Below are 12,163 nucleotides of genomic sequence, written 5' to 3' on the forward strand. Positions count from 1 at the left end.
CCTCATTGGGAATCGAACCCACAACCTTCCAGCTTGTAGCATGGTGCTTTGACCAACTACACTACTGTGTGCCTCATTCAAATGAAGTACCATGATAATTTCATTAAGTATATTAATGAGTTGCACCTGTTTACACTTATGAGATGGAATTATTTCCTTTTTATTACCAGTATTTATTCAGTTGTGTTAGTATGTGTATAACTACCTCCCTCTGCTACATTGGATTCTGAGGTTTTGGGATTATTCATAACATTGTCTAATGTCTATATGACAGAGCGTCACTAGAATTTTATAGAAGTCAGTCTTGCTTAAACATCTTTTACAACCAGATCAAGCGACATTTTTAGTATGAGGGTACCACATGGGTTAAATAGAAGGGGGATTTTCTTTTGTATAAAATCTTATTTCATTTAGTCACAAATGTCGAAGCCACTCTTCCAAGAAATTAGTGCTCTCCCTTAGAGTAATTAGTAACAGTCATTGCATTCATTATAAGTGCTTCTTTTGCAGTTCTATCACAATTAAATTCAGCTTCACAATACATTGTAGGTGGCAAACCTGAAAGAACGTTTCATATTATAAGAACACATAACATCAGTCTGAATTTTTGATTCACAATGTTATGGATCCATTCTGTGCTTTATATAGCACATTGCCTGCCTCTTCTATACACTTCATAATTATATCACATTGCATGAAACCTATGGAATGTGCCATTGTAAATTTAATAATCATAGAGTTAAAAAAGTATCAGGAATTATCCAATATTGTTTATATGCTGATCACACAAACTCATCCTTTTGTTGCAGCAATCATAGTAACCTTGTATCTTTCAGAATGTTCCCTCTCTAACAACTCTCCAGAATTCCTGCTATCAACCACAAGTATTCCTTTCCATGCACAAAAAGACAAAAGAAAGAGAAATGAAATATCACAAACTAAAAGTATTCATAAATCTGTCCTGGTTTAAAAATAGATCTAATTTCCTCTCACAAATAAAGAGCTAAACTGGCAAGCTGCTATTTATGATTAGTGAGTGTATATGAAAATAAAATATAAATAAATAAAACACATAAAATAATCTTAAAAAATATATGTATATAGAAGTGATTTCAACAGATCTAAACTTAACATCAAGGTAAGAATGTAAATTTCATAATTTCTTGTTGTCTACATATCAGTCTTGATAAAACCCTGTACCTCTCAAGATTTATTTCTTTGATATGTAGTAAATAATCCCAAAACTTTGATATTTCAATTACAGTTCTGTCACAAAGAGGAGGATATAAAGGTATGGCAAGAAATAACAGTAGTGAGAATTATGACATTGTTAGGATTCTTTCATATCCAACATTATTTCTGAAGTAGCCTCTCTAAAATCTTTAAAATGCTTATTCTTATCAATTGATGGGCACCGCATGCTGATATGAATCTCCCTCGCCTGTCAGGGGCCCTCCCAGAATGATCTGATCATAGTTTATGATGCGTTCTTCATTTTCATCTCTCATTCCTCCACTACCATGTTCCAGCTTGTCTGTGAGATCAGCTTCTTTCATCCACTCCTCAATCTCTGTTCGATACATCCGTCTCTGCAACACTTCACGGTTCCTGGGTCTGCAGCCAATGAAGGTTGCTGTGCCCTATAAACAGTGAATAGTGACTACTTCAGAAATAACAGTGTACATATGTAGCTTTTGATACATACAGCCACATGCAGATAAGTTTCACAGAAGTGCAAAACAAACCAGATGCATATCTTAAAAGCCCCTAATTTTTAACATTGGCTTAAACCTTCATGTAGTGAACTAAACAAATGAGTTTCTGGCAATACATGTGAAGCAGAACTGTCCTGAATAAATGATTCTAATATAAAAATCTATGCTTGGTGGGGAAATTATGTCATCCACCCATCTGAATCAAACAACCCACCAGAGTTTGATTAATTTAGTGTGAAAGGTGAATACTATTATATTATTGGGCAAATTTGATTTCTATTCAGATAATTTTACAGTAACTGCTACTACATATGAAAATCATGGACTTCATCACATTGATAAATACTATACAAAATATATTGGTATATATATCTTACTGAAGTCTACTGTGAGAACCTCAAAGCTTATAAAATATGTATGATTCCATGTGCAAAGAATAACAACATTCACATTAGACTGTGTCAAGTTTTATTCAGTAATGCTTACCCCAACAACAAGATCAGCTCTCAGTCTTTCCAGGAGTTGGAAATCTTGTACCCATGCTTGCATTTCTTCCCATTTGAGATCTACTTCCTCATGCAGCATCTGTTCCTCTGTTAACCAAATATACATATGCCATAATTATGCTTCAAGGGTGTTCTGAGATGGACAAGGTATTTAAATTAATAGAACATTTTAAAATGATCCATTTGAAGCTTGGTACTATAGAGAAAAACAAATTATATTTTAATTACACTGACACTTTCAAACAAAACTGAAAGTTGAAATCAGTGAAGAGTATGGCAGTGTAATTGAATTCATATTTGATGGCAAAGATCTTTTCTTTTATTGCATCATGCATTTCCCTGTCAAACTGCCTCTGGATCCCAAACAGCTTATTCTGTTTCAAGGCCTCCTGATTAGGACCCCATGTCTTGCTTTAGTTTACAGTTCCTACTTTACTACTGCATTTACTTTCTTTTGTTACAATTTCTCTCTTACTTCTTCCAGTAAGCAAGGCCTCACTCACCTGTTACGAAAATTTACAGGCAACTGTTAGTCAAGAACAGTTATGGAGAGAAAAGTTACATAAACATATATGAAAAACTTGCCAACTCAAGACATCTGTCACATTCTTTTAGTTTTGTGCTGTTGCTGTATGACTGTATATAATTAATCTGTCAGTGAATACTGTAGTTCCTGTTTGCTCCACATAAGTGAAAGCAATTTTCAACTTCACTCTGAACTTAATCTTCCTTCCTTTCAATCCCACTCTCATTTTACAAGAATCAGCTTTAACAATGTATATTTAAACTGAAATAGGATATCTAAATTGTTGCCATCATTTTATGCCTTATTATATAATAACAGAGGGAGACTATTTACTTGTATTATTTTGCCATTCTGTTCTGTCATCTCTGTGTACCAGCTACAAGTGTGGTTCACATTATGTCATTTAAAATTGAATATGTACCTGCCAACAAAGTATGGAAGGGATTTGTAGGAGCACTCCTTATTAGATGAAGCCACACAGCCGACAGTCTCTTTCTGACTAAAAACTGATGTACATACACTGTTGGGTCTTGAAATCCAACTTCATACACAAACTATCATTATCTTATTATAATTAAAAGTCTAGTTTCTGTTATCTCACCTTCTCGTTTGCTTGTCTGCCTTTTATACTGAATTCGGAATCGGAATGCTTCAAGTACAGATGCTACTACTATTGTCAAAACAATCATAGTAAAGAGATAAAAAAGCATGAAATATGCTCTGCTCCAAGGAGACACCACCAGTGCATAGCTGTTCATGAGTATGAACCAGTTATTAACAACTGTCAACTCAAATAAGGTTATTGTTCCAGTCAGCAGATTGTCAAAATTGTTGAGATAGTAGTATCCAAGAACTGTACTTCCATTCGCACTGTACTTGTAGAAATCCTCTACCGTTGAGTTCCTGGACAAGATAAACACAGAACATCTAAATTCTCATTATACAAGATGATAACCTATCATAGCAAGAGTACAGTAATTATCTTATGATAATTTGTGTCACAATGCAGCAATCTCTCACCAAGCATGGTTTGGCCAACTGCAGATTTCTGTGGTTTTCCATTGGTATCCAGTTGTCATTGCAGGATTTGGTTTTATGTATCAGCTACAAGAGATCCATATGTCATCTGCAGGGCTGTAATGGCATCTGAAGCCAGTTTTCTGGTTTCTAGATTACTACTGTGGTGTGTTTTTGTGACTTTTTACAGTCATGTTTATATACTATTTGTAAACATATTACACATTTCCTTTGTTTAGTGAAGGAACAGGTAATTTTGACTTTGTTGGGTGTTGAAAGGGGCCACAGTTCCCTTAACCCCTAGTTTCCCCTAAGACTTTGATCTTACCAACTGTGGTAGTTTCATGAACATAACCTCTGCACTGGTAAGGTATTACTGTGTTCTACATAAAGCAAATGTGTGATACGCATACTTCATTGAACTATCAAGAGAAGATGTGTTCAAGCATATCAGAGACTCTGTAATATCTGTTTTTCAGCAGTGTATGTAATAACTATGAACATTAGCATTCTATTATTGGAATAGCCCAGCAATAAACCCATGAACCCTGCAAACAAGTTCAACAGATGTTAATACATCCAGTCCTGCATACATACTCTGCCAGTACTTAATCAGGACAGAGGGTATCAGGTACAAATAATGGACAAAACATTATAGAATGCATTTCTGTTACTCTACATTCACATTACAAGCTATTTACAGGAGATGCTTACACACAACAGTTCCGCATGTCATAGCCCGCAAACAGCTCCATGCCAATGATGGCAAAAAAGTAGTACAGAACAAGCATGACGACGGCAGTTGAGCACATAAGTGGTGTGAGAAGAACAAGCGTCCCAAACACATCCCTGTAACGTTTCTTCAATTTGAACAGCCGCAGCAGCCGAAGTGGCCGGAGTACCACCACGTACACAAATGATGGCGCCAAGGAGAGAATAATCACTCCAAATAAAGACAGCAGTGTCACTGAGAAGTCATAGATATTCCATCCTGACCCAAAGTACTGCGTGATACCAAGACCAAGAATTTTCAGGACCACTTCAACAACAAACACTGGAACAATGGAACGAAGGTGCTATATTTCAGTAATCACTTTAATCAAGCAAATAAATAAATAAATAAATGTGTCTATTGATGTTGATCAATTACTAAAACAGTTTCTCTTCAGTTGTTCTAAATATGTAATCTTAACTGTAGTCATAATACAAAACTATAAAACTAAACCACCAGTAACAAGATGATCTGCAACTTATAAATTAAAAAAATATATAATTTAATCAGCTTTTGTATAAAAATTCCACTCATGGCTTCAACATAAGGGATCCACAAAATGCAATACTGCACCATTTCTGTGTAAAGATGTTTATGGTAACAAATAGGTAAAGCTATCCCTGTAAGAGGCCATGGAGGCCCATAGAGTTGTGAGATGTTGAGGATCCCACACTATCTAGACACTAGGCTTACAGATGGTGGTAAGGTTGTCAGCCTTATGCACCGGCCACCATTTACCCCCCTGGAAGTTTCATGGTACTGTTAAGAGGCTGAGTCAACCCCAGGGCCATAGGTCAATTGAAAAAATCCACCTCATTGGGACTTGAACCCACAACCTTCCAGCTTTTAGCATAGTGCCTCAACCTACTACACTACAGGAAACAATGTATATACAGAATCTGTGCTCATCATACCAGATTTAACCTCTCTAGGTATAATGGTTTACCAATATCAGTATCAAATTTAGGGGCACACACATGTAATTTAACCCAACCAATGGAGAGAAACATTAAGACAAAGAATTGTTAACAACACCCCCTGACCCCTTCAAAGTAAGTCTCTACTTCTTCAAGTGGTGCTCTGATGGTAGAAAATAATGCTTAAATCTACCACTGAAGTTTCTTTGAGTATTGCAATTGTATTCTGTTCGATGTCTTCGCCTGACTTCAAATGTATCCTTCTGACTTCTTTAGATTGGGAAATAAGAAGATATCATTAGAATACATGAGATTCGGGGCTTGATCATGCTGGGTAAGGTAAAATGTGATAAAAATATTCCTTAACTGTTTAGATGCTGTCTGCTGGTTTAGAACTTTAAAATAGATTACCTAGTTCACAATTTGGCCCTTTTGAATAATTTCTTAAAAGTAAAATATGGGTTCAACTTTGTCTCTGACATGTGATGAAAGATGCAAATTTCATCACTGGTGGTCACATACTTGGTGAAATTTCTCTAGTTCTGAACTCTGTGAAAAGGAGTAAACCACATCTCCTTCCATATAAAGTGTTACCATTGGCTAAAATTTTTTGAACTATTTTTATATTGACCTTAACGTCTAAGTAACAAATTATTTTATTTGTTATGTTCAAATATCCTCCTATCAATTTTATGCTCATTTTATAATTCTTTTGAATCAGTTATTTTGCATTCTTAAGATTTTACATTGCTCATAAAACATCTTGTTCATGCACATCAGTGATCATAAGTTAAGTCTTTTCTACCATCTTTGAACCCCTTAATGTTTGTGTTGTTTATTTAACCTTGTAGCCATATGTTACTTTCAACATCGTGTACAGTTGTGAACATATGATCCTAACAAAAGTTGCTGTTTACCAGTGACTTATATTCCTCTTACTAATTTTCTGTACACTATTTCAAATGGAAGTTCTTTTTAACATAGCTAAAAAGTTCATAAAGGTGGCATGCCAGTATTATTGATGATAATGAATTAACAAGGAGACAGAGTGCACAGCATATTATAACTAGGGGCGTCTCATGTTTGTACCACAAGTAAAATGTAATATTTTGTAATTACTATAAAAACATTATTAAAACGCATGCCATTGATGTGGTTCATTTTATAGTAGGTTTCAATACCATGAGTACTACTAGTAGATAAGTTCATGTTACAAGGCTTAAACTGGTCATAGCCATCATACAAAGTTATTTTACCCAAGTGTCATAATTGAGTGGATATCACTTCTGCTTCAAGTAGCAGGTTTAAATCAGATCAGAGACTGACAATTCTGACTGAGATTTTTTTTGTGGTTTCCTCAGTACCTCCAGGCTGGAAGTTTCTTAAATTAGCTCACAAATGCTTTCTTCCATTATCCTCTCTAATTCATTATTCACTAATCATCCTATCATATGACTCTTCATAATCAATGTGACTAAAACCATTGTTAAATAAACCAAGATATTTTAGATTTCCTTTCTGTTTATTCTTTTCTTTTCTGAAAAGGAAAACAATGTAATACAATATACATACTTTTCAGCACTCTATCATACAAAATGTAACTCCTCAGTATCTTATTACTGAGTATTACTGTTGCTTGCACCTCATGTTTTCATAGCAACTATTGGTCTTTTACTAAAAAAAAAAAAAGAAAATTATCCCTGTAACAGGCTGTGAAGGCTCATAGGGTTGTAAGGCCATAGTGCGACTGGAAGGATTAGGTAAATCAAAAAATCTAATGACTTCATCCGAATGTATCACCTTCCCGGCTTGTAGCCTAGTGCCTCAACCAAGTACGCTACCATATACCCCACTACTGGTATTGTTGATGACATAATATTTAGAGGTGGGGAAGTTTACAATGGCATGACATTTATTCCAAGTTCTACAAAACTGATCAATTAATTTTTATAGCACTGATGTCTGTAGCTGAATCAGGGAATGGCTGTGCAGTTCATGGATAAGGTTCCAAAGGAGGAACTTGGTTCCTTCATAAGCCTAGAATATGTTTTCGCAGGTTAGGAACTGAATTTCTGAGTGCAGAGTATATAGTTTCAACTTACAGCCAACAAACAAGATTGTGTCCCATGACGCACTAAATGATAATGCCGATTCTTGCAAGTCATCATTAAATTCAAGAATTCGAAAAATCATAGCCAGGCCATTTGTTAGGATCAGTCCATCTGTAAACAGAAGAAATTATACAAGCCTCTCCAGCACTAAAATATTTCATTTTTGTCACTAAATTTACACAGTTCCCATGTAAATTTTTGAAGTGTGCTCTTCCATTATATACATTCAATACTTTACTTAAAAAATCTTCACTTATAACTTGAAGGCTAAATAAAGACTGTGCATTGCTTTAGTTGGAAATCTGAATGCATAATTTCTATCATACATTTAATTTCTGGAGTATGGGTGTAACAACATATAATTTCTTGATGTAAACTTGCAAATCTGAAAAGTGCACATGAATTGTTTTACAAAACTGCAATATATATTTCATATAGAGAGATGAGAAGAATATTTTTTTTCATTTACTCTTAAATTTCATTCCACTCCCATAATATGGGATTCAACACAGTCTTCTGCAGTAAGACTACTATTTTATGACCAAGACTGTGGACAATGCAGGTACAGGTGGGGTGCAGAAACTTCCTTCTTGTGAAGATACATTGTGAAGGGAGGGGAGGTCGCAGAAAAGTGGGGATAGGCTCGGCGAATGCAGCAGTCATGGAAGTTTCTGTCTAATACCCCTCACTAGGAAACATGAGGTGGATGAGTGAGCAGCATGCATTTGCTGTCGAAGCCTACTGTTCGAACAACCATTCCTACGTGGCGATGCAGCGTGCGTTCCGTACTCACTTCGGAATTAGGCCCAGAGGTCCAGTTCCTGACCGGAAATCGATTTTTTTTGTGGGTAGAGAACTTTAGGACAACTGGGGGTATGGTGAAAAAATCATCAGGATGACAACGGACCGTTACAATGCCAGAAAATGTGGAGGCAGTTCGACAGTCGATTTTGAGATCTTTTTCGAACCAGCTCTTGAAGAAATGCATCTAGAAAATGTCTGGTTCCAACAGGATGGTGTCACGGCCCACATAGCCCAAGCTTTGATGACAGTTGTGAGGGCAAAGTTCCCTGGACGGCTCATCTCGCTTCAAGGTGACGTCCCATGGGCAGCGCACTCACCTGATCTAACGCTCTGTGATTTTTTTTATGGGGATACCTTATGGCAGAGGTTTTTAAACATCGCCCCACAAACCTGCTTCAGCTGAAGAATGTTATTCAGCAGGAAGTAGCCCAAATCCTGGTGCACATGTTGGAACGTGCAGAGGGGAACTTCAGAAAACGGTTGCATCAGTGCATAGAGAACGGTGGCCACCACCTTTAAGATATTTTGTTTAAAATTACATGATTTAAAACTTTAAAGTATGTTCTTTCATTAGCTAAACATAAATTTTGTCTATCAGCAATAATTTTTCTTTTATTCACCTTCAAAAAAGGAAGTTTCTGTGCCCCACCCTGTATGTACAATTTGAGGTTCTCACAGCAGTGGTTATGAAGAATTCTGTCTTCTGGTATATGTCATGTAGTCTGTTGAAAGTCAACTAGCATTATATCCCAAAAAACAGAATTCTTCAATGCAGGTATAATTTGCATTAACACTGCTTTACTCAGATTTCACTTTGGGTTTCATAATTTACTGAGTGGTGATGAGATTAATTGGAGGATGTAATTGCTTTGTTTAATGACTTTCATAACAAACAATTTTTTAATCCGTATAGTTCGCTGACAGTATAGAAACAAGCCCTTGTATTATTAAATCAGAAGGCAATAGCATTCCTTTGAAGTTGATGAAAATTGTCCAAGCATGTGCACAGTATGGAAGACTATGAAAAATTGCATATTTAGACTGCATTGTACCTTACATTTTTATTATTATAATCTCTTTCTTGTGAGTTTTGTGCATAAATGTTTTTCAGTAAGTAACTCTTGATGCCAGACCTCTCTTGTTTTACAAAATGTGTCTTATACAACATAGAGTGACCACAGGAAAAAGCATAAATTGGGGGGGTTTGAGGACAAGTGCTGAGAATATTGTGGCATGTAGACCCATTGCTAGGCAATGACTGCAAAATAAGCAGCTTTACAATAGCCATTGCTAGCTAATAGCCACAATATACACCACACAACAATAGAAAAGCTGTTTTTCTACATGGTCCATGCTGAGGTTACATAACGTGTAGATGGAGTGGAGAGAGTTCAGTTCACTTGAACTGAGTGAAGTGAAGGGTAGTTGGTTGGTGAGTCAGTGAATTAGTTAGACAACTGCTGAGGTTCAGTCCTTGTGAGCTGTTGCTGTTAGAAGCTGGTAGCTAAGGCACAGGGAGAGTTTTGGAACCCAGAGAAAGGGGAACATCCACTGCTGGAAGTCGCCTAGTGAAGATATGACTGTGGACTCTAGTCTGTGTGATAGTGACTTATAGAGTGTAGTCACAAGGTGTCTAGGAGCCCAATAAATATGATTACCAATCCAATTCCTGTCCATAGTCACTCACAGTGACAATATATTTGGACTTACAAAAGGAAAATAACAGAACTGGAGCAAACTTAATAATGAGGAGCTACACAATATGCGCTATTTGCCTTACACAGTCAAGGCATCAAATCAAGAAGACAGAGATGAATGGGACATGCAGCATGCATCAGGAAATAAAAATTGTGGTGAACAATGCATTTTGGCAATATAATTGTTTCAAGTTGTTCAACTGACTGCTCATTTGATATACATTCAACTGTTTGTGTTGCATGGAACTTATTGAGAATCTGATAGTTCACCTCATTTTCAACAGCAGAGTAGTAACTTATCCTGAAATAGGATTCTGTTAGTTCATAATTATTTACTGTTTGTGCCTTTCATTGTTATAACTTTGCAGCTTTTGTTACTGCATGTATATGCTATATTATTGCTTTCACATTCTGAATAATGATATAATTTAAAATTATTACTTTAAGATAGCCACAAATTCACACAGAAGTTCAGAGTTAGCTCTAGCCTAGCATACAGTGAATTGCTGTGTTAGTCATTCTGTAACTGATATTTTTAGCACATCATGTTTAGGCTGCTGCAGCAGCACATCTGAAGTATCTTCCATGGCACTTTCAGGCAATAAAGTATTACTTTGGAACAAAACTATGTTCAGGTTTATAATAATTAAGAACAACTGAGAACGTAATGAATCTTTCATAGGTATATCTGCCCATGAAATTTCAAGATTTCACAGGTTACTATTCTGGAATCACTATACCAGAACAGTCCACTACACTTTTCAGTTTGTTTACTCAGATTCAGGGCAATTGTTTTTACTAACATCGTGATTATATAATTTGAATCTGGATGTCAAAACAGATCAAGAGCACATAAGAATTCATGTGAAGTCCAAATCTAAAAGTACAGTCTAAAAATCAACTAAATTTGGCAAAACTTTGTACACATACTAAGAACAAAATGAAAATTTTAAATGTTAAACATGTTATACCTACTAAGTATTTAGAACATTCTTCTGCAAACGTTTATATAATCTATTTCTGTCCACTGTTATCTCATAATACTATGTGGTCATCATAAACCAGTTCATTGCAAATTATGTGGACCCTGTACAAAATAGGCAGTGCATTCCAAAACAGTGTTGCCAGCTTAATGGTACAGTGCCTCCTTTGAGCAAATGTCTGTTATTCGGCTGGTCACAAAATTTTCAGTTGTCACGGAAAACAGAAGTTCATCTCTTCACAGAAGCCCAACATTGGGAACCTTGTCTTAACGTAGGTCTCTTCTTCATAACCTAATTTCCATTTTAATATTATTCTCCCAGCTATGCCTAGAACTCAGAGGTGTCTCTTTCTTGAAGCAGTTCAATTGCCTTGTTACGTTATTCATTAACATACCCGTCTGTCTTGACTACCTGGAGACAGGGATTAGCTCTACTGATTGGAACCAAGTGAGTAGGCTTTTCCCTAAGAATGGAGACAGAATCCAATATCCAAAACGTTGTTAGAACGATGGACAATGTTCAAAAAGTCAATAATCATATTAACATACCATTGTCCCAAACTTTTACCTGGTTAAAAGAAGGCTAGCATCTAAATACTTAAATAAATAATGTAAGTTGTTGTTGTAACAACTCCATGAAGCAAAGTTCTTTTTGAAAAGTTGAGTCACATAGCTAGTCAAGAAATTCACCTCTTCTTAACAAACCCTGAAGTGTATTATTAATATGTTCAAAAGAAGCCATCACTTCCCTACCCTGAGTTAGATGATGTCAGTCCATATTGTCACACCCTACTCATGTAAGATCCATTTTCATATTATCCTCCCATATGGGCCTAGATCTTTCACATGGTCTCTTCTCTAACATGTGTGCTAAATACCCTAACCAAGTTTATCGCTCTAATAATGTTTATAAAGGGAATTAATCATGAAGTTCCTTATTATGCACTTTTCTCTGAACTCCTCTTTATCACTTAATATTCACTCACAACTTACTATGCACATATATAGAAAAAGGAAAGTAAATACATTGAATTCAACTCCAATTTCAATTTCAGGCTTTGTAGTTTGCATCAGATAGGTAAACATAAATGGCTAGAATTCAATGAGTCTGAGGAA

General features: G+C 35.9%; 1 protein-coding gene across 1 annotated transcript in view; it reads right to left on the reverse strand.

Moving 5' to 3' along the window:
• The window catches only part of LOC111871863 (two pore calcium channel protein 1), a 20,812-nt gene continuing 8,649 nt past the window's right edge, over positions 1 to 12,163 (reverse strand). The window contains exons 10-14 of the mRNA XM_023865240.2: positions 7,556 to 7,675; positions 4,479 to 4,818; positions 3,349 to 3,650; positions 2,202 to 2,308; positions 1 to 1,640 (exon numbers count right to left, since the gene is read on the reverse strand). Of these exons, the coding sequence (XP_023721008.1) occupies positions 1,401 to 1,640; positions 2,202 to 2,308; positions 3,349 to 3,650; positions 4,479 to 4,818; positions 7,556 to 7,675 (1,109 nt within the window). The 3' untranslated portion in view covers positions 1 to 1,400. The remainder of the gene's footprint in view (positions 1,641 to 2,201; positions 2,309 to 3,348; positions 3,651 to 4,478; positions 4,819 to 7,555; positions 7,676 to 12,163) is intronic.

This window comes from Cryptotermes secundus, unplaced genomic scaffold (assembly GCF_002891405.2).
Source record: "Cryptotermes secundus unplaced genomic scaffold, Csec_1.0 scaffold1350, whole genome shotgun sequence".
In the NCBI taxonomy this organism is placed as follows: domain Eukaryota; kingdom Metazoa; phylum Arthropoda; class Insecta; order Blattodea; family Kalotermitidae; genus Cryptotermes; species Cryptotermes secundus.